Below are 27,072 nucleotides of genomic sequence, written 5' to 3' on the forward strand. Positions count from 1 at the left end.
CTTACGACAAACATAAAAATTAGGCCAAATTAGGTAAGAAGATAAAACATAAGCCAATTTTTATAGAACTAATTGTTTCCTTAATTGATAGAGAGCATAATTATTTTACATGGAAAACTTTCACCACTCCTCTTTTGGAAAAAAATCAACGTTGAAACAAAAGATTCATAGGAAATCAATTTAACAAGAAAGTCAACCAACACTTCATTTTGTTTTTTGAAAATAGGATCACTAATTACTTTTTTTCTAAGATTAAAATCTCTTGGGTTGTCTTCTCTTCAAGAACATCGGCTTTCTTCTACAAATATAAAAGGGTCACTAGAAGATAAAGAAAGATATACAGATCGTCTAAACCATCTCAAATTATTTGTTTTATTTATCACAAGCATTGTAATACTTATTAATGTTTTACTGTGCACTAATTTATTTTAAAAAAAAAAAAAAGAGGAGAGAAAAATATTATTGGTGAATTATTGTATCTAAATTGAGAATAAAGAAAAGAATGGAATGATCTCATAACTTATCATATTCTTTGGCGTTTACTGTTAATCTTAATATTTTTAGTAAGTTGATTTTATTTTTTTTGAAAATAACCAAATCAAAGTCAAGAAAACTAAATATTAAAAATAAAATATAATTTTTTTTGTTTCAGCTAAAACAAACACATAATCAATTTATTTAAGGCTAAGGATCATTCATAGTAATCTAAAGATAAGTAACAACAGTTGGAGACAAAGACAAAGTTTTCATATTCTTTTTTTAACAAATGCTCAAACAAAGACCATTTTTTTACTAAAAACAAAATCCAACAAAAGCAAAAAGCTTGAAATAATTTACGTGTAAATTGACCTAAATATCATGATCATAAAAAAAAGAAAAAAAAACATAACGTCATTGTGGCTCTGTTAAAATGGCAACATTCATATACCAACACAAGACTAGGTATCAACAGAAACTTCAGGAAAAAAAGCTTATGTCAATATACTGCGTTAGTCATACAAAATAGAGTGCAACTAAATTATAAGCTACAACTTACTCTTTGATCATTGTGCTATATAAAGATATGACTATTACTACTTAATTGAACCAAAAGAAATATGAACCACTTACCATTGTTTTATAATGGTAAAGAATCTTCCGACCTCAAAACAGACACTTTTTGAATGCCACAGATCAAAAGGGATCCTTCCTAAAAACACATATCAAAATGGATACTTTGCCATGTTAGTTCACCCCAATTTTTTTTAAAAAAAAAACATTACAAAAATTTTAAAGGTAGTCCGCCCATAAATTGACGAACTTCAATTCTTTTTTCTAATTTCTCACGTGAAACTATCTCTTTCTTCAACAATAAATATATAATTATTCACTTAACATTTTCTCATACATCTTTTATATAACTTTATATTTTGATCTTTAAAATTTTATAGTCATGTCTTAACAATTCGGAAGGTCTATATATTTTTGAACCAAATATTTGTAAATGCAAAGGATATTGTAAAATGAAAGCATCGAGAACTCCAAGAAATTTCGGTTGTAAGTTTAGGGGTTGTGCGCGTTCAAAGATAAAAAAAATTTACGTCGTTCACTTCAAAGTATCTAGATATTAACTTGTTTCCTTGTTTTGTTATTTTAGAAAAATGATGCGATTATTTTAGATGGGAAGAAAATATGTCCATAAATGAAACTAACACCAATTTTTCATGGGTGAGGACATAAAAGATATTCCTTGATATGATTTCAGAGTTCAACATCAACACGACGAATCTTTAAACATCATGCTTGTCCCTTTGATAGACCATCCCAAACAATATGAGAACAATGACTTGCTTGAAGTGTTGACAAATCATAAACTTTTGTACCAAAATGTATGCCTCCGGATGAAGAATTCATATCTGAAAAAATTGACAATTGCAAATAGTAAAATTCATATCTAAAACAAGAGTTCGACAAAATCTTTTAAAAATAAAGAAATTAAAAAAATTAGAGTTTACCCAAATACGAATGTACCCTATTTGTTTTTCATAAAATAAGAAATGTAGACATTTTGCCTTAGTTGGTTTAAAAATCTATTTAAAAAAATTTAGAGTTGACTCGTAATTGGACGATATATGACATTTTTTTAAAGATCGATTGGAGTTTGCCCCATTACGGACGAATCCTAATTTCTTTTATACAATAAAAATGTGCCTTCGTTCGTAATTGGGAAAACTACAACATATTTTTTTAAAAAAATTGGACATCTTTATTATTTTTCATATGTAGTGATGCTCATAGATCTAATGAAAAATTCATATGAATAAATTGATAAATTTTAAAAAATAATAATCAATTGAAACCCATAATTGTAATTTATATAGTTAATACTTAGTAGTGATGTTTGCTGATCTAAATATAAAAAAAACATAATTTTTTTGGAGTTTGTAACCAAGAAAAGAACATTGAAAAAAAAACAGATGAACAAAACAATTTGATAATACCTTAACACTTGAATAAATAAGAAAATGAATTAGATAAACAAAACAATAGAAAAAAGAGATATTGATGCTTTTAATTTATATAAGAAAAATAATAATAAGAAGAAGATAGGAAGAAAAGTTTTGTAACACCCTGAAAATTTCTAAGTTGATCCCCGAATCGTTCTTTATTTACACGTAGGATTGTATTGGGTGATTGTCATATTGCTCATATGTGAGTGTAACACCCGGAAACTAGTAGGCTAAACTAGAGCCTTATGTGAGGGCTTTAGAGCTTAACGTGAGGGTTAGAATTGTGAATTTAACCTCCCGTACTTAGAATGAAGGATTTAGGGTCAAAACGTCAAGGTACGACTCCCCAAGGACCAATCAAGTGTCCTTGAGGAGGACCCTAGAAACTACCCAAAATCTGCCCAAAAACAGTCACCCACGATTGGGGACTCACGCCTCGTGGGGTGACCCACACCCCGTGGGTGAGGGGTCGTGGGTCAAGGGCTTAAGAACATGTTCCAGTACCTCCATCCACAAATAACCAGCATGGACCGTGGGTGGACCCACGACCCGTGGACGTGGTCTGGTGGGTTGGAGGCAGTGATGGTTTAAGTTGGTTTAAGTTGTAGCTTAGGGAACTTTCTAGAATTAATTGGTTATTAAGTGATGTCGTTTTATTAGTAATTAGACCACATATATAAAGCTATTAGACCCTTAATTAAGTGATTCCAAAATCATTATTTTCAATTCACCCAAAGAACTCAATTCCCTCCAACAAATTCTCTCTCTAAAAAACTCAAGAAGAAGAAGAAGAAGAAGATGATGATGATGAATGAGAAGGAGAATGAGAAGGAGCAGAAGAAGAAGAAGAACAAGGGTCCAAGTTAGGTCAAATTCCTCCATTGTTGCAAGCTTTGTGAGGGCTTTATAATCAAGGTATGATAGCTTATTCATCCATGGATTCTTCCATCTATGGAGCCCCCTAGATTTCCCCTAATTGTGAAGATGAATCCCCAATTCAAGTTAGGGTTCCTTTCAATATTGTGGGTTAAGTTGAGTATGATTCCAATTGAGTGGATAGTACTTGTTTATGATTGATTTAGTATTGAAGTATGTTATTATGATAATATTATATGTTTTCCATGGCTAACCCTAATTTAATTGATGAAATTGTAGTAATGTGGGTTTATGCCTTGTGAAGGGAAATTGAGGATTCATAGATGATCTTCTAGAATTGGTGACTTGTATAGTAATAGTTCAAGAATAAAAGCAAGTAGACATGAATTGAAGTAGATTATAGTATATATGATGGATCATGACTAGTAAAGCTTGAAGTTGAACCTTTATGATGATTTATGACTAGAATTGCTTAAAAATGAAGTATGTGATTAAAATGCCTTGAAATCTAGGTATGAATGATGATTGTAAGAAGTAAAGCTTTGAGAGTAAGGCTTGTAGTCATGAAGGTAGAATTATAGGGTTTTGAGAGTAAAGCCAACATGATGAGCTATGTATGTCAAGGCCCTAAGGGTGAAACTTAAATGATAATGGTAGACTATTAGATAGAATGGTTATGGTAGGACTATACCCACCTAATCTACCTTTATTTGGACCCGTAAATGAAATTTTGAGCCTTTAAAATTAAATATAAATTCCACGGACGGGATCTACAGTCCGTAGCTCAAACCACGAACCGTAGATAGTCCCTTGGATAGTTTTTGTCAACTTTTAAATATGGATAGTGTAGTCTTTTTCCATCCCTTCTAAGCCTAAACCACGACCCATTTTCACCTAATTAAGGATCTAAATAGTTTAAAAACATGGTGTCACGTCTTTTAACTCTTCAAAGACTTAGATCAAGGATTCAATAGGAGAAAATCTAGGGTTTTTTTAACATTCTTTGAATTTCGTTGATTTCACCAAGAACTTTGTTCTTCCCAAGTATGTAAGACTATCATAGTGATGGACCGAGTTCGTCCTCACGCCCTATATCTACTCTCTATCAGTAAAGAATAATCTAGGGTTACATCCTTAGTTTTGATAATTCTTGAGATGAGTATCGTTGTTGAGTTATGAGTTCCATTACTGATTTTGAGTTGCTATATCTTGCGTTGAGAATCCTGAGTTGATTTTTCATGTCTATTTTTCAGCATGAACCCTATTATTGAGAATATTTTAACCAAACTCTTTTGTCTTAAATTGATGTTTGAGAAAGTAAAGACGAGTTGTGAGTAGAGTTTAAAGAATGATTTTATGTAAAGTACGAGGTGACTACTTGATTTCCAAATGTATCATTCTTACATTGAGAAAGAAAACTTTGATTTTTATAAAGAGTTAAAAGAGTTTCGAGAGATAATTGAGACATTGCCTCTTAAGGAGGATCTTTTGAGTAATTACCTCAAAATAGAGAAAGAGTATTTCTACTTGAGCAATGAGTATATATATTTATTGGAAGTAGTATTGAGCACCGATATGGAGATGAATTCATACAACTCATATTCCTCATAAACCACGTAGCCAACATAGGTAAATGATCGTACTTTTTAGACGACTCTTTATCGGTTTCAAGCATAGCTTTAGTGGATCCACTTAATTGAGAAGTTCTATACCCGGCATAGTATAAGACAGTTTTGAAAGCGTGGGCGAGACGCTGTATCATCACGTAGCTCATAGTGATGGTTGTTGGTTAGAGAATCTCTCAAATAAAGTTAAAAGTGTATTTTATTATATCACTTAATATGTTGAATTCAGATATGAGTACGTATTTTTGTAAAGTTTTAATGATTTCACTTATTTATTTCTTTACATTTAGTTGGGTATATATCTATATCTATTGCAGTCCTCTCATTCAATTATTTGTTATTCAGCTATATTACATACTCGTACATTGAATGTACTGATGTCATTCAACCTGCATCTTTTAAGAATGCATATACATACACTTAGGATCCTCAACAAGAGTCCGTTGAGATCACTTCATTTGCTCGTCAGCTTTTAAGTAAGACCTCCTTTCTTCTGCAGGGCTCCAGTTTTATGAGTTGTTAGTAGTAGTTTTCTTGAGGAGTCATGGATCTTGTTCCAACACTTATCTTTGTATAGTAGAGGATTCATAGATAGACAATTTTGGAAATTCTTTCAGTTTCAGATGTTTTATTTAAAACTTATGTTTCATACTTAGTATATTTAGAGAGTTTTGAGATGTATTACACTGTTGATTTAACATTTCTTTTAGTTTGATGCTTGTGTATGCATGAGTTAGTCTTCCGCTTGTAGTCAACCAAGATGGGGGTTCGCTTGGGGGCCAACAATGGTTCTCGAGTGTCGGCCACGTTCAGGGTGTAGGCTCAAGTCGTGACAAGTTTGATATGAAGATAAATCTTGGAGAAAATATTAAGTTAGCAATTTTTTTTTGTAGTTAGCCCATTTGTGGGTGAGCTACATTTAAAAATTTTGTAATATATTTTTGAGTTTTGGGATGAACTAACGAAAGTTAACTTTGTTTATCATAGTGACAAAGTGTCTATTTTGATCTATGTTTTTAAGGAGGGTCCCTTTTGGTCTATAAGATATAAACATGTCCGTATTGGAGCCGGACTCCCTTCCTTACACTAGTCGTTTACACGTTGTTAATAAACCTTCGTGACACTAAATTTAGAGCCCGTTTGGATTGACTTAAAAAAATAGCTTTTAAGTCAAAAATAAAAAGTCAAACTGAAATGACTTTTAAGTCAAAAAATAAAAAGCAGGGGGAGACCTACTTTTGATTTTTTGACTTATTTAAAGTCATTTAAAACTTATTTTAAATCATTTTACACCTTGCCAAACACTTCCCAACTTATTTTAAATCATTTTTGACGTATTTTAAATTATTTTTTATATTTGCGAAACACTTGCAGAAGTCAAAAGCTGATTTAAAAGTAGATTTGACCAACTTTTAAGTCAATCAAACACCCTCTTCAACGCCGTCAACTCTGTCAGATTTTGCCTCTTGAAATTTTTAAATAAAATAGAACCTAAAATATTACTGGAAAATACATTTAATAAATTTCTAGTTTTGTAATTTTTTCTTAAAATATAATTATTTAATAAATTGCTTTATATAATATGGCTTAATTTGGTAAAAAAATCACTATTTGTCTAATATTTGAGTAGTGTACACGTGTACATGTAAGTGGAAAGTAACCGGATCCACATGTAGGGTAGAACTAGAGTAGTAGAACCGCTAAATATCGATTGGAACGGCGTCGTCACTGTCCAAATCATCTTTACCAAAAACCCCGTTTTCTTCCATTCTTATATACTCTACTTTCGAGGCTCCGCCAAATCCCAGTAACCAAGAACTGTTCTTCCCTTGGTTTCGTTTCGATTTTCAAAACCAAGTTCGTACACACACACAAAGAGGGGAGATGGAGGATGAAGAAGAAAAACACATTGAAATGGAAGAAGAAGATGTAGAAAAGGCTTCTTCTGCTCCTTCTGATGATTCGTTTATTAACGATGATGATTCAGATGATCCTATAATGGATGACAATGATGATAACAATCAACAATCGCTACCTGAGGTTAAACATTACCGGCCCATTTCGTTGTTTCATTTTTTTTTTTAATTTTTGGTTACCGGCCCACTATTTTATTTTTTGATTTGGTTTGTAGGAACCCTTAACTGATAAGGAAATTGAAGAGCTCATTGCTGAGCTTTTAGAAACTGAGAGTAAGGTATGGAATTCTATTTGTTTTTTTGGTTTAACATTGAATTTTGTGGGTTGCACTTGTTTTAGTTTTTTTTTTTTTTGGGGTTATGATTGTTATAGGCTGCAGAGGCTCAAGAGGCTTTAGAAGAAGAGTCAGTCTCTAAAGTGGAGGCTGATGTTAGAGAAGAGTTGTCACAAACTCTTAAAGGAGATGAGGTGCATTTTGGGCTTCCTTCCTTTTTTTTTTTGGTTTGATTTAATTTTCTGCAATTATATAAAACTATTAACCCCCTTATCATTTACTTTGAAATTTGGTCATTTCAGTTGGAAAATGCTGTAGCTGATGAAATGGCAACCTTCAAAGAGGAGTGGGAAACTGTTCTCGATGAACTGGAGACTGAAAGTGCTCATTTGTTGGTATGAATTATTCTTTATCTGTCAAATGAGTTTGTTGATTTTATCTTTATGAATTAAATCAGCTTTGAGAGATGACTGCAAATTAAAGGAGCTTCACCTGCTTTGTTTTCTCGAAGCTCTGGATGAACAAAAAAGGGGTATCTTTTTCTTGCGAGTTCCTGATAAAAGCATGCTCGAGGATGTTTAGTTTACACTAATGTATTGGGCAATGTACTCAAGGTTGAACTTCATGAAAACAAGGGCGCAAAAGGATATCATTTGCTTTTAGTTAAATTGATAGAAGATGTAGCAACATTTTTAAATAATAGCAATAATAATAGTAGTGAAAGTAGAGGGGTAGAGAAGAAGCGGTAGGGTAGAGAGGCACAAGTACCTTGTACCTCGCACTAGCATAGGAAGAGTTTTCTTTTTTTTGATAACCGTGGTGTTTGGTCCAGCTTGTGCGCACCTCGACTAATAATCAGTTGGGAAGAAATCACCTAGTGTTTTTGTCTTATGGGATTTGAACCTCCGACCTCATGGTTATAACCCACTTCATTGACCATTATGCCAGGGTGCAATTAGGAAGTATTCACCTAGTATCTTCTCCACTGAATTTGAACCCCACCTGCATAGGGGTTGAGTAACTTTGCCCACAATGCTTAGGTCAACAGGAAGAACTCACCTAATGTCTTTTCTACTGAATTTGAATCATGGTTCTTAGTTACCTACTTCCCCTTGTTGTCACTCCAACTGTTCGACCGTTAGATCACCCCTTTTGGAGGCAGTCAATTAATTTCTCAACTACTTGGAAGTGGCAGTTGATATTTTGTTTATGAGTTTCATGCTAAAGTTAAACTTGGCTAATGCTGTCAGGTTTAGGAGATGCAACTGGTTTCGGTAGACTTACTGTAGCCCCAGGTTTTGGGGTTCATTTGGGTAGTTTCCGAAATTAGATAACAAAAACTTATAACAAATTTATATAGAAGGCAAAAGAGACAAATTCGTACAGGAACAACTCTCGATGAAACTGCTTCACAAGGCATAGAAAACTGGTGAAGTCATTTCAATTTCTTTTCACATATAAAAGAACTGGTGAAGTCAGTAGATGAGAACAGATGAACCAACCGGAAGAGAGTATGTTCAATCATTGTTTATGTTGTGGAATGTTTGCATTAGTTTGACCGTCAATGCCTCCATAATTAATTGGTCAGCAAAAGGTCTTTTATCAAGTGCAGTTTTCTTGCTACTTATATGACATGGTAACACCCAATTGACCTAACAATTTATTATCCACACATCTTATAAGCTGGAAAAGGCACGGAAGCTAGAGTTAGTTACTTAATGTATTTGGTGGGCCTTTTTTAGAATCTCATATTACCAAGTAGATGCTGTTTGGCTCATTATACACTGATTGGAAGGGCCAAAGCTAAGCTACAAAACGTACGGATTTTGCTGTACCCTAATTTGGAATCTCAGGCTATTCAATAAATACACTGATTTTGCTCATCATACAAGGATTCACTTCCATATTACCTATATACTATTTTAACATTTCATGTCCGTTGTCCCATATGCTGTTGGCTATTAAGCTACGGTGCACTTCATTGGGAAAAGAAATAAATCATCTAGGATAAAGTTATACATAGCAATTCGGTTACCAAAAAAATCTGCTGCTCTTTTGGGTTCAAAGGAAATTGATCTAATCAATTGAAAAAATTGGAGTTCTCTTTCCTTTTTTGGATGACAAGGGAAACCCATAGCCGCTACCCTTTGGGTACGCACGGGGTAAACCCCCGCTCCTATGCAATAGCTCGCAAACAACACAGAAGAGGTAACCCGCACTAGGCAAGCCTGGATGCGATGAGCTCAACCCAGAAGGCAAACCCCTTGCTTTTGCTGGCACGAGGTTTCGAACTTGAGACCTCCAACATGGAAGTCCCAAGTATCTAATTGTTTAGTGTAAAGCAATTGGGAACAGGGGACAATTGAGTTTTGTATCGCATTGATTTGGGGGCTGTTGGTCAGTGTTCGTTTCAGTTTGTAGCTATTTTGAGTTAAAGAAAATTGAGTAGTTGATGAAAAAAGAGAGTTCCCTGTGTTGTTTCATGATATCTGATATCTAATTGTTTGGTAAAAAGGATGGAGAACAGGGCAGAATTGAGTTCTGTAATGCATTGATTTGGCGGATGTCATTCAGTGTTTGTTTCAATCTATAGCTGTTTTGAGTTCAAATGAAATAGAGCTAGTCAATTCAAGAAAACAAGTTTCCTTTGCTGTTTCATGATATGTGATGTCTAATTGTTAGGTTAAAAGAGTTGAGAACAGGGGAGAGTTGAGTTATGTCATTGATTTGGGGAATGTCAGTGAGAGATAAAGAGAGTTTGACTTATCACAAACTAGTACATATGTTTAATAACATAAGGAAAGAGGATATACTTAGAAAGGATGTAAATTGTGAATATTGTAATGATAGCTTTTCTTTCAGCCATATGAAATCTAGTTTCTTTCCTTGCAATAGAAAAATACCGTTTTGTCTTTACTATTGGTGTTTCATTAACTTTAACATTCATTGTTTTCTCTTCTCTTTAAAAAGTAACTTGAGCATTCATCATGGTGGAAGTTCATTTAATTCTTATCACAAGAAACTGAGTGCCTTTTCATTATCTTGATGGATGTTTATACCTCTGAAATTCAACTATTCAAATTATCAGATCTTTGAAGGACAAAGTGACATTGGATTATCTCCAGTGTTGACATTTTGTATGTCCTACTGATGCTTAAGAGGAATGCCATATCAACAATCAGTTTGAAATTTCACACTTCTCAATTAATCTAACAAGCATTTATTAGTCATGATTTCTCTCTTCCACGATGTAATAGGTGTGCAATTTGTTAGTTGGTTTTCATGACCTTAATAATACAAACTATGTTCACACAATTTTGTAGGACACCCATTGTATTTCGAGTTTGCAGTTTTGTTTGCTCCTTTTGCCTGTACTGTCCTATATTTTGGTTAGTGTTATTAAACACCATCATTTTCGTTGCTTAATGTGTTGAAGTGATGCGAAGCAAAGGTTTATCACTTCAGGGGTGAAGCCATTGGTTTTACAGAAGTGTGCATTTCAAATAAAGACGCAAAAGTAGGGGGTTCATTGAATCACAGTTTTGAGAAATTGGATTAATATTGACATGTTTGTACATTGGATTTTAAAATAGCTTTTAATTGCACTTCTATTTTATAATACTAAATTCGTATGGGTAATTGTGTGCTTCACTTTTTTTTTTCTTCGCTTTAAGCCCCAGGGACTTGTCACTTTTTTGTACTTTATGCATGTAAACCACTAGTTTGGTAGTAGATATAGGCCCTTCGAAAGGAAATAAACCAGGAGACTGAATTATTAATATAGAGAAAAAGCAATGCAGTTGTTGCTGGTTCATGGTGGGATTGCTTTTGCATTGGATGTGCAGATTCTTTATTTACCATTTCTTTTTTCTTTGTCCATGTTATAGATGGTGTAGTTCCTCTCTGCTATGTTTTTCCTTAATATCTCCAAGCAAATTCTTGCTTAACCCAAATTTCATTGAGTTCACTTGGTACATATCTTTTCCATATATAACTGGAGCCACTTTGAACTGTTATGTCGATCATATACTCCACTTCATTTTTTTTACAACAACAACAACTACAACTAACCCAGTGTAATCCCACAAGTGGAATCTGGGGAGGGTAGTGTGTACGGCCGCAAACCTTACCCCTACCGTGTGAAGGTAGAGAGGCTGTTTTTGATGGACCCCCGGCTCAAGTAAAACATAACAAAAATCAGTAAGAAAAGGAAATACAATAGCTTTTTCTTTTTACTATGTGATATAATTTTTTTTGTTATGTCGTGGTGTTAGTATGCTTGATTTTTGTAGCTCTTAGTTCCCAATTCTACTTAATTAACTTTAACATGCTGATATGATTAGGAACAACTGGATGGTGCTGGAATTGAACTCCCTAGTCTCTATAAGTGGATAGAGAGTCAGGCTCCTCACGGTTGCTGCACTGAAGCATGGAGAAATAGGACTCAGTGGGTTGGTTCTGAGCTAACAAGCGACCTCACTGGAGCAATTGCTGATGCTGAGAAGTATTTTCAAATCCACAGACCTGTAAGAAGGCAAGTTACTCCACCTATCTTATTCCAGTTACTCAGTGATAAACAATGTGTGTGTTGTGACTTTGGCCACTGGCTTTGTTATGGGGCAGGAAACATGGAAAGGTCTTGGAGGAGGGTGCCAGTGGTTTCTTGGCCAAAAAACTTGCTGGGAATGATGGCAGTGAGGCTCAGGGAGGGAGCAGCGGTGTAGATTGGGGCTCTTTTAGCAAATTATGCTCTGATAACTCTTCATCATCTATGGGTACTACTTCATTTGGCAGCAAAGATTGGGCCTTTGTTTACCTCGCTAGTACTCCACAGCAAGCTGCTGAGCTGGGACTAAAATTTCCTGGAGTGGATGAGGTAAAACAATTTGATGTATATTTCGTTATGATTTGTTGAGACATGCCTTATTGCATGTTTTTGCATTTTAATACATGTTTAACCTTCTTTAGTTAATTTTGGCCTTGCATGCCTCAATTGCACCACTATATCTCCCTGAAGTTGTGTCTGAAACTTGACCTTCAATCTTCCTTGCCCTCTCCTACTGATTATTTTGATACCGCTCTATCTCACTGAAGTTGCCTCTGAAACATGACTTACATTCTTCCATATCCTCTTGACCTCTTCTACCCAATGGCTGACAAAGTGACAAATCTCCATTACCGACACTGACCCTTTCCACTTAACACCACATGGCAGAAGGAAACCTTGGCACCCAAGGGTGTGACCTAGTGGTCAATGAAGTGGTTAAGAAGAGGTTGTGGGAGGTGACAGGTACCTGTGGAATTAGTTGAGGTTTGCCAAAGCTGGCCCGGACACCACAATTATCAAAAAAAGAAGGAAACGTTGATCACAATTTCCTTTCTGTTGAGCAATATAAGAAATTATCATCTCTTGAGCGCAAAGGTATATGAGCAAAGATCTATGAATAGACTGGAATCATTGATGGCGTGCAGTCAAAGGAAATGAGGGAGAAAGGAAAATAAATGTAGATTGCTGAATAATTTGGGTAGTTAGTGTGAGAAATTTAATGTGCTCCAAAATCCTTGGTTAGGGAGGATTTGACCCAGATTTCTCATGTAGGGTCTAGGGGTGTAAACAAGTTGAGTCGAGTAAGAAAAAACCAAGAAAAAATTTAGCTGGCTTGAGCTTGACTGAGCCAATTCTATTGAGGTTTGAGCTTGACTTGGTGCTATACGGGAACACCTCATGCTCAAGATACAAAAGAACAAACAACTCATGCTCAAGATACAAAAGAACAGAACACCATTAGGGTGACCAACCAAGGTATAATAGTTTTTCAATCAACCATGGTTGAAGTAGAACAAAGACCAAAACTAATTATCCTCCGACCAGCTACTCCTAATAAGAATAAAAATCTCGGAATAATAGCTACACTTCTGTAATTCAAAGAGCTACCTTCTAAGAGATATAGGAGATGGAGAAGAAAACAAGTTGATGCTAATAGGGGACTTTGCATCAGTAAAGGAGGCATGAGAAGCTAGTGTGTAGAGTTATCATGACGTGCAAAGGGAGGAGGAAATGATGGTGCACTGATGAAAGAATGTCAAGGTGTTTTCTTTTTCTTCTGCCTAATCCTAAATGGGCAGAGTTATTATATATCTATAGTCATTACGAGCTAGCCCAGACACCACCATTATTATAAAAGGATGCAATGAAACAGTGAGTAAGATTAGGAGCTGAGAAGTTGAGTAGAAATGGAGTGACAATTATTGTAAGAGGTGCAGAAGCTTAAGATGAAAGAGATGATGCCTATAGTTAGCATTATGTTGGGTGTATAGAACTAACCAAGCGCTTTACAGTTTTTATCGATGTAATCTCTTTTATTTGAAGTATTTGGATAGTGATATAGGATATCTTGATTGCGGTATTGAAGAAAGATTGTAATTAAACAAAATTTTGAAGTTAAATAGGCCTATATGTCATTCAACTTCAAATTGGTAATTTGAGGCTTGGGATTGGTTGTATCCATATTCTAGCAGTTCAAGCTTGAAACCTTATGGGTTGAGCAAGCTTGAGGAGCCTGTGTTTGGTCGTTGGCAATTTACACCTTTAATATGAACGAACTCCTTGAAGGGACAGTGGATAGTTTGCAAGTATGAAAATGATTTAAGACATAATATGTAAAAGAACAAGGAAACGACAAGAATACTAATAAAAAAGAAGCACAAATATTCCTACATTGTAAAATTACGAAACAACTTTGGAGAATGTTCATTAACCATAACAGGAATATCTTGGACAATGCCTGGATGGATCTTTGATGTTCTACACAGTTGGGAGGAAGCCGGTTCTCATGGAATTGACAGGTCAAATGGAGAGCTGTCCCAGCTAGTGTTTGGTGGACAATTTGGAAAGAAAGAAATTCTAGATGCTTTGAGGCTGTGGGCAACTCTTTGCATGAGATCAAGTTGAATTGTCTCTTGATTTTTTTTATTTTTTGGTGTAAGCAGACCTACTCAGAAGAATTTGTTGATATTATTGATGTTCTGAGTAGCATTATGACAGTTTATCTTTTAATAGCTGAAGTGCATTTGGAAATATGGTTTTAGTACAGCCTACGTGCTGTTTGTCTATCTATTAATTCACAGAAGTTACCGGTTTCAACTTTCAAAAACAAGAAAAAAAACACTAATATGGGAAAAACCTTAATTCGATTATCTCTAGCAATTAAGAGTATAACAAAGTTAGAATATAAAAAGTTATTGTAGGCCTGTCATTAAATCAACAAAAAGTTACTGAAAGTTAAAAGTTAGCTGAACCTGTTTTTTCTCTTCAAGACATCAGTAAAGTTCAGACATTTTCAGAAATGAATATATTTCTTGTAAGGGATTTTCATTAATAATCTTTTAATATATTTATGTTAATTAATAATTTCTTTAATGTATTTTTAGTTTTTTTTTTAATTATATAATCAATTTGATACGATTTTTTTAACAAAGCATTTGACTATTTTTGTTTGTAAAAAATTACCACAAGTCTTTTTTGTTTTATTAGAGTTTGAAAAAGGAATTTCCTTTCTTATAGTTATAGGTAGAGTTATATAAAAGCCTTTCGTTCTGCCAACAAAGAAGCCATCCTTGATCCCATTCCTTCCTTGCTGAACTGCCTCTTTTCGTCATTCGATGATTCCACCTTCCCTTTCTACAAAATACCTAGGTGCCCTCTTTTCCAATAATCTTTTGGATTTACAACTAGAAGGGGGGAGTTTTACCTGGTTCAAAGGAGACAACAATAATGCTCTGCTTCTAGAATTGATAGGATTCTGATATCTAAGGAGTGGGATGATAGCTTCAGCAAAATTAAACAAGTTGTGTTGCAGAAATTATGCTCAGATCACAATCCAATTGCACTACAATGTGGAGTCTGGGATCACAACAAATCCTATTTCAAGTTCGATAACTGGTGGTTGAATACTGAGGGTTTGTGGAAAGAGTCAGAGGGTGGTGGGAGTCTTTTGTCTTCGATGGGAAGCCTGATTACATCCTGGGATGTAAATTGAAGGCTTTAAAAGGCAAACTGAAGGAGTGGAGCAACACGAGCCTTGGAAATCTAAGAATGCAGAAAGTCCAAATATTAAACGAGTTAGCCATTCTAGATACTGTAATGGAGAATAGGATTTTAACAGAATCAGAGGCAGCTTTGAAGGCAACTCTTCTAATGGATTATGAAGAGCACTTAAAAAATGAAGAGATAGCATGGAGACAAAGATCAAGGGCACTTTGGCTACAAGAGGGAGACAGAAATACCAATTTTTTTCCACAAAGTGGCCAATGCGCATAAAAGAAGCAATAATATTGACCAACTGATGATTGAAGATGAACCTGCGATGGATCCGGTGAGAATCAGAGAGGAGATTGTCGGGTTCTATCAGAAGTTATATTCAGAAACACAAGTTGGAGACCTTCAGTTAGCTTGATCAATTGTCCAATGATCACAGAAGAGGAAAGAGAAGCTCTACAAGGGGAGTTTGAGGAACAAGAGGTTTTTTCATGTTTGAAGATGTGTGCAATGGACAAAGCTCCTGGTCCAGATGGCTTCACTATGGGGTTTTACATCAAATGCTGGGATGTAGTAAAAAGGGATATCATGGGAACTTTTAAGAACTTCCATTCTCAAGGTGTCTTTGAGAAAAGTTTCAATGCCACATACATTGCTTTGATTCGAAAGAAGAATGGAGCTAAGGAACTGAGAGATTTCAGACCTATCAGTCTCATAGGTAGTGTCTACAAGCTTCTTTCCAAGGTGTTGACAGAAAGATTGAAGAGAGTGATTGATAAGTTGGTAGATGTCCAACAGATGGCTTTCATAAAAAGCAGACAAATAATAGATGCTATCCTAATTGCAAATGAGGTGTGTAGATTCCAGAATTAATCAAGGAAAGACAGGAATTTTGTGCAAATTGGATATCGAGAAGGCATATGACAATGTAAACTGGGAATTTTTGCTAAAAATGCTCTCATGTATGGGTTTTGGAAGGAAGTGGGTTCACTGGGTAAGATATTGCATCTCCACCGGAAGATTCTCAATTCTTATCAATGGATCACCTGAAGGTTTTTTCCCTGCAAACAGGGGTTTGAGGCAGGGTGATCCTTTGTCTCCTTTTCTCTTTATCATAGCCATGGAGGGTCTAAATTACATGATAAAGGTGGCTAGGAATAATGAATGTCTAAAGAGGGTTTGAGGTAGTCACAAACTAAAACCCAAGTTTAACTGCCAACATGGAAGCCACACATCTCCAGTATGCTGATGATACCTTAATCTTCTGTGATGCTGAGGAAGGGCAGTTACTGATCCTGAGATCAATTTTAGTGCTTTTTGAGGGAGTTTCTGGACTTCATATCAACTGGAGGAAAAGCCAGCTATTCCCAATCAATGAAGTCCCTAATATGCTGGTTTTGTCTGGAATTCTGGGAGGGGAAGTAGGCTCCTTGCCTACTATGTACCTAGGTATGCCTCTAGGTGCCAAGTCAAAGGCCATGAGCATTTGGAACTCGGTGATTGAAAAGTGTGAGAAAAAGTTAAACTAGATGGAAATCTCAGTACATCTCTGCTCTCCCAACCTATATGATGTCTATCTTTCCCATCCCTGATGGAGTGATAGAAAGTTTAGACAAAGATTAGGAGAGATTTTCTTTGGAAAGGGAGTGAGGAAAATGTCTCTACTGTTCGACACTTGGTCAAATGGAACGAGGTTCTTTGGGGAAAGAAGCAAGGGGGCTTAGGAGTAAGAAATCTGAAAATACAAAGCAAGGCACTTAGACTGAAGTGGTTATGGAGATACTCACAAGAGCCTCAAGCATACTGGGGCAAAGTAATTAAAGCTATATATGGAGTTGAGAACAAATGGATGACAAATGAGGTATCTACACCCTATGGTGTAAGTCTATGGAGGTCTATCAGAATCCTTTGGCCTTTTTTGAGAAATAACACAGCTGTGAGGGTAGGCAATGGAAGTAAGACCTCATTCTGGGAGGACAATTGGCTGGGACATGCTAGTTTAAAAAATCTTTTCCCTGAACGGTATGTTTTGGCAGTACATCAACAATGAGTGTAGCTGACAGTTGGCCACAGAAAGGATGGAACATCCATTTTAGAAGAAATTTTATTGATTGGGAAATTGAAACTGTGACAGAATTTTCAGAGCTCTGGCAGAGTTCAAAGGGACAAAGAATGAGGTTGATAGATTATGGTGGAACAAAGACAACAAAGGCATGTATAAGGTGAACTCAGCATACAAGTTTTTGAACAAAGGTGGCCAACAACCACCAAATTGGCCATGGAAACAGATCTGGAAAACAAAAACCCCTTTCAAGGTGGCATGCTTTACTTGGTTACTGGCAAGAGAAGCAGTCCTGACACAAGAAAATCTCAATAAGAGGAAGTTCTCTATGTGCTCGAGATGCTATTTGTGTGGAGAAGAGGTTGAGACAGTTGGCCATCTATTTTTATAGTGCAGGATAACAACCCAACTTTGGAGGATTTTTATCAGCCTCAGGGGTGTTGTTTGGACTATGCCTAACAGAATCACCCACCTTCTCTACAGTTGGGAAGAGGTAGGTGGGGGAGCTTCAGACAGAGATGGATGGAAGATTGTCCCAGCCTGTATCTGGTGGACAGTTTGGAGAGAGAGAAATGCTAGATGTTTTGAGAGCAAAAGTTGTGATCTTCAGAAGATCAAATTGAACTGTATCAAAAAAATAATTAAAAAAGACCAACCAAAACTCTATCTAAGTAACGAGTTTATTCGACTCATTCCCTAAATGCCATAAAAGGTATGTACAAAGGAACCGTCATAGTGTAGAGAATAGTGGTAGAAGGTATACATGAGTTGCCATAATTGTTGATTTAAACTGGGATCATCTTGTATTTACCCTAGTTATGATTGAGCTAACTAACAATACACAGTATTAGATTACATGGCCTATGGTACTTGCAGATGATATTGTGCTAATTGACGATGCTAGTTAGAGTGTTGACATTTAGCTCATACTTGGGTATCCTAGTTATGTATGACCTAGCTAATAATATACAAGATGAGATTCAAACGATATTGTGCTTATTGGCAAAACTAGAAAGATTGTTAACCAATAACTCAAATATGGAGATGTACTAAAGAGAGCAAAGGTTTAGAATAGGTAGAAGTAAAACTATATGCACTGCAAGTTTAGTCAGGATAAGAAAAGTAATTTGTTGCGAGACAAGCCCGAAGCTGCGGTGCCTAAATGCAAACTAATTCAGATACCTAGGCTTGATGTTCCAAGATGAAGATATTACACAAGTAAAATAGGATGGTACAAGAGTGCTATGTAATACACAGATAAGACCAACAATGTTTTGCTAGTGAATATTGGTTTTATAAAGTTCAAATACCCACAAGATGAGTGTCACAAAAATGTGAATATTAATATAGATGTATGGTCATTACAAGATAAGGCTTAAAATGACCACATTCTGCAACAGCTGTAAGTAGCACATGTAGAGGAGAAAGTGAGTGTTGCTTAAATTGATTTGGTCATGTCTTACGTCAACCTCTGGATGCATTGTTTTTGTAGAGGTGAAATAATGAAAATTAAATGTGTTAGAAAGGGACAGGTTAGACCTAAAATATGGAAACAAATTTTCATGAAGGACCCACCATCTCTTGTAATCCATGTGGATCTAGCTTAAAATAGAGCATAGTGAAAGTAAAAGATCTATATAGCTATTCTAGTTAGTTGGGATTACGTTTTAGTTATGATAGTATGTTTGCTTTAGCTCCAATGTTCAGTAGGAGACTTTTGGTCCATTCATGTTAGTACATTTACTTAAGGTCCAATGTTCACTTGGAGCCTTTTGGTCTTGTCAGAGTTTTATATGCTAGTTGAGATATAGAGAACTTTTAGTGTCAGATAAGCTAATTTTTTAGTGACGAAACAGTAAGGATTCATATAGCCAACCCCAACTTGCTTGCGATTGAGGCGTAGTAGTAGATGTTTTGTTGTAATATATTTCTCCTGAACTTGAGAGTCTCAGAAAGATAGTGGTGCAGAAAACAGGGTAATAGATTGTAGAAAAGGATTTAAAATAGGACTCTTGAGGGGTTGTTCACTTTTATCATAAAGCAAGTAAAGATTGAATGCTAAGCAGCCGTTTGCTTTATGTGGATAAGGGATAACATTTCCGGGATAGAATGTGGGATTATTTGTTTCATGCGTTTGGTTAAGTTTTTTATTCTGGTATAAGCAATCCTAGTACTATCTGTACCACAAAATACAATCTCACTGAACTAATCTTGGATAAAACAACAAAAAATAACATCATAAAAAAAACAACAATAAATAACAACAATGCTCTTTTCCAAAGCACTTCTACAAAGTCTCTCAAGGAAGCCAAGTTTGTCTAATGTCTACTCTTTTGTAAAACCAAACACATGTTCTATATTGTATCCGGTATATCCAGTTTTACTCCAATGAACCAAACATCTACCAATAAAAACGTTTCCGTTAAATAATACTGCCATTATTTAATCCCCACATTCTAATCCTAGTATAACTTGTTCACCAGTCAATGATCCTTAAAAGAATAACGAAATACTCCCTCTGTCCCAATTTATGTGACACTTTTCGTTTTTCGAGAGCCAAAACAATTTAAGTTTGACCAGGAATTTACGCATGGAATCTTCAGATTTTTTGAAATGAAATTTGTATATATTTATAAACTACGTAAAAAGTACTATAAGTCACCATAATTAACAATTCAAAATATTGAAAAGATATATGAAAAATTTATGGTCAAAGATAGACTTGTTTGAATCTCGAAATCCGAAAAGTACCACATAAATTGGGACAGAGGGAGTATAATCTATAACAAGGCAAATGATGTCCATTTAATCTGTGAATTTTCTAAAATTTGTATTTTTTCTTTGAAGTTATTCTATTTACTTTGGGATGGATGCTTGGTGCTAATGTGCTTTTGCCCTTTGCTTTTCATAATTGTCAAGTGGGCATTTTATGAAATTATTTCCTGATTCATACCAGTGTTACAACAAGTATACTGTAAACTTACAATGGTATTCTTGATCACAAAAAATATTCACATGGTATTCTATGTTCGAGAAACTTTTTGCCGCATTATGACAGTACTGTGTTTCCTATATGCCGTTGTTTACTTCAGAGGATCTTTGTTTAATTTGTCTAGGAGACTACTTAAAAAGTATCAGTTATCTTATATGCAATCCAATCTCAGGTTGAGGAGATTGATGATATTGAAGACAGTTCTGGTGATCCGTTTGTTGCGGATGCCATTGCAAATGAAAGAGAGTTAAATCTTTCTGAAGAGCAGAAGAGGAAGTTTAAGAAGGTCTGTGCATGGTATATTCTAGTTCTTTTCTTTGACATTGATACTTCATTTCTTGAAAATATGGAGCCGGATCATTGCATTTTTTTTTTCGTAATATCTTTTTTTCTCCAAACATATTCTTTCCTTTTTCTTTTAAAGAGTCCAATGTATGTTTGTGTCTTATTTCAAATTTTCAGCTGATGAGAGGTAACTTCTGGTGTTGTCTCTGGGCTGTTGATTCCATTGTTAACAATTCTTTTTTTACTTCTCTGTCTTCCAGGTTAAAGAGGAAGATGATCTAAAAATTGATCTGAAGCTTAGGAGATGTTTAAAACAGAGAAGACACAAGAACAGACAGAAATTGGTAATTAGCATGCTTTAAACCATCTTTTTAGCTTCTAATAAGTTTCTAGAAGTGTATCATCTGTGAAGGGCATGAACCATTGCACTTGAGTGTGAACTATTATGAGCAAAATATCTGACCTCTGGAAATTCACTACTTCCATGGAGGAAGCCGACAGACTTCACATCGCCACCCAATTTTTGTGCCATGAATGGTGCTTAAGCTTTGCTCACCTAGCCAGCCTACCCATATTCACAACAAAAGTCCGATAGTGTCCTCTGTACCCAGAGCATTCCCATCGTGTTATCAGCCATTTATTCCCACAACACAAATCAATGGCAATAACAATTGTTTTTCAATAATCAACAAAAACCAGACTTGTATAATCAATTCTGAATCTTCAAGACTGACTAGTGAAAGCATAACTCCAGAAATTCCAAAAATTATAAAATGGAAAGGTCTAACAAAATAATAAAAATATACTGCCCATGCGTAGCAAGTGTGAGGCTTACTCTGAGGGAACTAACTCTCTACTAGCGGTCACAAGTTTGGGGTAGTACCCACATTAGCTGGGGAATCTGTAAATAATGAGAAGAGGAGGTTAGTCACGCCGGCAGGTGAGTGGATAGCTTAACCATAGCCGTTTTGTCAGGGACTAGTATATACATACATATACAATATGAAAAACACGCTCCTTCCAAATCAAAGTAACATGGGGTAAAAGTTGACATTACATATTAATTAACACAAGTAATACTTGCAGTTTCATTAAAATAGTTTTACATCTCAAGTTACAAGCCAAGGCCACTGTCACTGTAGTCGTCAATGTAGCTGTCTAGTTAAGTCTTGGTGCGTACAACACTAGTTGCTAGTTCTTGTCCTCTTAAAACTGAAGGCACATAACTAAAGCTTGCAAATAAACCAAAATATCTTTACATAAAATGCTCTCAGGCACACTCCCCAAAAACATTCTCTCTCCTACTTCTTAGGAGAGAGAGACCCTCTTTTTTTGACCACGTTCCAGTGGCAGCTTGCCGGAAACAGCCAGCTTTCTTTCTCTCCTTAAGCTATTTCCTTCTGATTTAGCTATCCCCTTGCCTTTTCTTCTCTTCTAAACCAGTATGGTGGTGATTCGCTATTCTAGCAATGGACAAGAATAGGATTTATTTCAATTACGAGATGGAACTCCGGAAACTCAACCTGATACGAATGGGTAGAAAGGGGTCGCAGACTTATGAGGAGAACCTCGATAAGCAGCAAGATCATGGAGTGGATTTGCTTCACACTCAAAGAAGCTTCTAAGGACCAGAAGAAGGTAGTGAGGAGATGGAAAATTACAGAGAAAGATGCTGAACATTTTAGTACAAGGAAACAGAATGAGTATGGAAGATTTATGAGCATTCTGTCACTAAATAGAGGAGGAAGATCAGTCTTGATTTTACCGGAAACTGTCATAAATGCAGGTTGGTGTGATATTGCATTTAGGATTGAGAACTTCATTAATGCCCCCAAAACGCAAGAGATTGTAGGCCCTCCAAGATTGACAGAAACCAACTACCCCTATGCTAAAGCTGTACAAGAAAGTAAATGGCCTTCTAAGACCATTCACGAACAGATGTGAGAAGCAAGAAGGGTAGAATAGAAATAGATGAAATTTCAGACCCTTAAGGGGAAGGACTACTGAATAGATGTTTGGTTGGTAGTATAGAACAGGATTGCAAAGAAAAACCTACATTGGCGGATATAAGGAAGTGGTCCAACCTAGCCTGGAAAAACACCTTTGGGGTCAATATATATGAGATGTATGATGATAGATTTTTATTCGAATTTCCCAACAAGCATATGGCTGAACAAGTTTTGAAAGGTCAATGGAGCTGGAGGAATATGAAATTCAATCTTGTAAGGTGGTCACCGACAGTAGGATGCACATCGAAATCCATTATTGAGAAAGCAAAATGGATTAGAGCAGTCGGGGTTCCACTAAATCTCTGGTCTCACAAGGTCTTCTACGAAATTGGTCAAATCTGCGGGGGTTGGGTAGCCACAGAAGAGGAGGAAGAGGAGACAGAAATCAGGAACCATTTGAAGTGGGCAAGAATTCTAGTGGCTAACGAAGGGAGAAGTGTGCCAAATGAAGTCTCGATAATCCACAATGGCATCACTTTCGTCATCACGGTTTGGGTTGAAAACAAACCTAGATTTGAATTTCTGCCGGAGTTGCACAATGCAGTCATTGGAGAAGATGACACAAGTAATTACCCAGTCCATGAGTTTACCCAAAAGACAAAGAAAGAGATTGTCTGTGGTAAAAGTCTAACCGTTCAGAAATCCCACCTACTTGAGGATTTGAGTGTCAGAGATCACATGGGGGTCTCACTTTATACAGCTGGATCCAGTGGTCCCATTGAAACACATGAGGAGCACATGCTGAATTTAAATGACTTAAATTTTTTGGGCCAATTCCAGAAGCCCAAAGAAACTTCTTCATTTAATTTCAAAGATGGGTCTGATCTTGCAGCCCAAGTAATAAGTAATGACATAACACTTCAGCCAAGTGCTTGTCAAACAGAAGTTTTAATTGAGGCTATCAATGACTCCTTCTAACAAAGCTTTGATTGACCAGCCATGCAAAGTACAATGGACAAGGAGGCTCCACCAGATAGTGTCGAAACCATCAGAAAGGAGGTCGGGGAAGAAGATTCTACCAATGTTTTGGTAGAATTAGGAAATCAGAGGAACTCGAGGGAGAAGGTATCTCGAGAGGAAGGTGATGGGAATGACATCGTGGTGCACAACACAACAGAAACAGAGGAAAATTGGGACATTGAAGATGCAGAACCATTGAGTGTTCAACCTCAGTTGTTTATTAAAGAGAAAGAGAAGGAAACCTCACTGTGGGTGTGACAAAACTTGTTGAAATTAGGCAAATTGTTGGGGGCAGATTTCCAGGGACATGAGCAGGAAGCATTGGAACTACTATTACAAGTCGACAGTTGTAGAATTGCAAGGGGAATGGAGTCAAATGCAATGTGCCGGAAAACAAGATTCAAAGGGGAGCAGGAATTAAAGAGTTTAGTAGCTTTTGATGTGAAATTCAAAAGCGGTGGGGAAAGAAATAAGGGGAGAAACAGTTTACAATCTATATGATGCAAATTAAACTAGTTTCATGGAATGTGAGGGGATTAAATTGTAGGGACAAAAGAAGATTAGTTAAGAGTATGTTGGGTAGCTGGAATGCAGACATCATATGCATTCAAGAAACAAAATTGGAGGGGAACTTGACAGAAATAGTTAAACAATTGGGTAGATGGGTTGATTTTGCTTGTTTGGAGGCTAGTGGGACAAGAGGGGGAATATTGATGTTGTGGGATAGCAGGGTATGGAAGGGAGAGATTCTAGAAATAGGATCATACACTCTCACTTGCAAGTTTGAAGCTCAACTCCAGAATTTCTTTTGTCATGTTACAGTAGTTTATGCTCCAAATTGTTATATAGAAAGGAGATTAGTTTGGGAGGAAATAGGGTCGGTTAGGGGACTTATAGAAGGGCCATGTGCACTCTGTGGGGATTTTAATGTATGCAGATACATTTCTGAAAAAAGAAACTGCACCAGAAGAACAAAGGGAATGAAGGAGTTCTCAGATTTTATTGAAGATATGAATCTCATTGACCTGCACTTAGAAGATGCAAAATACACATGGTTCAAGGGGGACCTCCATGAAGCTGCTTCAAGAATTGACAGGATGTTGATCTCTGCAGATTGGGATGATAGTTTCAATAATATGAATCAGATTCCCTTGCAAAGGATTACTTCTGATCACACCCCTATTGCTCTACAAGGGGGATCTTGGCAAAAAAAGAAGAGTTACTTTAAATTTGAAAACTGGTGGTTGGGTACTGAGGGTTTTATAGACAGAATTAAAGGTTGGTGGAATAGCTTCAGCTATGAAGGAAGACCTGATTACATTCTTCCCTGTAAGATGAAAGCTTTAAAGAACAAACTCAAAGAATGGAGTAAAAGTGAGCAGGGGAATCTTGGGTCACAAAGGAACACTTTGCTAAGGAAATTGGCTTGCTGGGATAAGAATGCTTACAGATGAAGAGACAACAAACAAAGGTGAATTGTTGCTTGAGTATGAAGAGTTGATCAAGAAAGAAGAAATTTCTTGGAGGCAAAGATCAAGGGCACTATGGCTAAAGGAGGGGGACAGGAATACTAAGTTTTTTCATAAAGTTGCCAATGCTAACAAAAGGTACAACAGTATAGACCAACTTTGTGTTCAAGGAGAAATAATTCAGGAGAATGCTAGAATTGAAGGGGAGATTGTGGAATTTTATCAAAGCCTATATACAGAAACAGTTCATTGGAGACCCGCTTACCAGTTTCCAAACTGTCCAGTTCTATTAGAGGAAAAGGAGAGTATGCAAGGAAGTTGAGGAAGAAGAGGTGTTGAGATGTCTAAAGATGTGCGCTACAGACAAGGCACCAGGGCCTGATGGTTTTACCATGGGATTTTTTATCAAATGCTGGGAAGTGGTGAAATATGATATAATGAATGCTTTTAATAATTTTCATGAGAAGGACATGTTTGAAAGGAGCTTCAATGCTACCTTTATTACACTCATTCCAAAGAAGAAAGGTGCCAAAGAGCTAAAGGATTTCAGGCCAATAAGTTTGATAGGTAGTATATACAAAATCTTCTCTAAAGTACTCACAGAGAGGTTAAAAGGAGTGATGGCAAAACTGGTGGACTCACAACAAATGGCCTTTATTAAAGGAAGGCAAATCATGGATGCGGTTTTGGTAGCTAGTGAAGCAGTGGTGGGATCCAGACAGAAGCAAGGAAAACCAGGGATTCTTTGCAAACTTGACATAGAGAAAGCCTATGACCATGTCAATTGGGCCTATCTATTGGGAGTGCTAAATAGGATGGGGTTTGGACAAAAGTGGATAAAGTGGGTAAAATTTTGCATATCCACTGTGAGTTTTTCAATTATCATCAATGGCTCACCAACAGGGTTCTTCAAGGCGCAAAAGGGTCTAAGGCAAGGTGATCCTTTGTCACCATTCTTATTTTTATTAGCAATGAAAGGTCTCAACAGCATGGTCAAAACAACAAATGTGAATGGGTGGTTGAGAGGTTTCAATGTAGCAAGAGAAGGAAGGGATAATCTGGAGGTGACTCATTTGCAGTATGCAGATGATACCCTCATTTTTTGTGATGCAGATGAAGAACAAATCAAAATTTTGAGGGTGATATTGGTTCTCTTTGAAAGGATGTCAGGATTGCACATCAATTGGGGAAAGAGCTTTCTTTATCCGATCAATGAGGTCACAACCATGCAATCCCTAAATGCAATTCTGGGAGGAGAGATTGGTAGTCTGCCAACAATGTACTTGGGTATGCCTTTAGGAGCAAACTCAAAGTCTAACGAAATCTAGAACAATGTGGTTGAAAAATGTGAGAAGAAATTGGCAAGTTGGAAAAGACAGTACTTATCACTAGGGGGTAGATTAAACCTCATCAACTCCGTGTTAGATTCCTTGCCAACTTATATGATGTCCTTGTTCCCTATACCAGCAAAAATCATTAGTAGGCTAGACAGAATCAGGAAGAAGTTTTTGTGGCAAGGAAATAAAGACAGGAAAAGCTACCACTTGGTCAAATGGGAATCTCTAATAATTGACAAGAAGTTTGAATCTTTGGGGATAAAGAATCTGGATATTCATAGTAAGGCACTCAGAATGAAATGGCTATGGAAGTATGCCAATGATAAAGAGACACTATGGGGAAGAGTCATAGAAGCTAAGTATGAGGAGGAAGACAGATGGATGACTAAGGAAATTACAACTCCTTCTGGAGTTAACTTATGGAGATCCATCAGAGATCTCTGGAATGAACTGAAGTGCTTCTTCAAGATCAAGGTGAACAATGGGGCTAAAACTAGGTTCTGGAAAGATGAATGGCATGAAGAAGGCAACTTAGAAAGGTTATTTCCAGATATCTACTCATTAGTACTACACCAACAGAGTACCATGGCAGAATTATGGACAACAGAGGGATGGAGATTCAACTTCAGAAGGCAATTCAATGATTGGGAAATACTAAGAATGGCAGATTTCATCAACAAGATTGAGCAATTCAGTGGGTTGGGAACAGATGAAGATGAACTATGGTGGAAGGGAGATG

The 27,072-nt window shown here is 36.3% G+C and overlaps 1 protein-coding gene across 1 annotated transcript in view; it reads left to right on the top strand.

Moving 5' to 3' along the window:
* The first annotated feature begins 6,768 nt into the window (after window positions 1-6,768).
* Window positions 6,769-27,072, top strand: part of LOC125838326 (protein CHROMATIN REMODELING 20) — a 68,649-nt gene continuing 48,345 nt past the window's right edge. Inside the window, exons 1-8 of the mRNA XM_049517387.1 lie at window positions 6,769-7,030; window positions 7,122-7,184; window positions 7,280-7,375; window positions 7,484-7,576; window positions 11,525-11,715; window positions 11,805-12,057; window positions 20,446-20,559; window positions 20,819-20,902. Of these exons, the coding sequence (XP_049373344.1) occupies window positions 6,875-7,030; window positions 7,122-7,184; window positions 7,280-7,375; window positions 7,484-7,576; window positions 11,525-11,715; window positions 11,805-12,057; window positions 20,446-20,559; window positions 20,819-20,902 (1,050 nt within the window). The 5' untranslated portion in view covers window positions 6,769-6,874. The remainder of the gene's footprint in view (window positions 7,031-7,121; window positions 7,185-7,279; window positions 7,376-7,483; window positions 7,577-11,524; window positions 11,716-11,804; window positions 12,058-20,445; window positions 20,560-20,818; window positions 20,903-27,072) is intronic.

This window comes from Solanum verrucosum, unplaced genomic scaffold, assembly GCF_900185275.1.
Source record: "Solanum verrucosum unplaced genomic scaffold, falcon-dt-bn FXZP01000150.1, whole genome shotgun sequence".
NCBI lineage: Eukaryota > Viridiplantae > Streptophyta > Magnoliopsida > Solanales > Solanaceae > Solanum > Solanum verrucosum.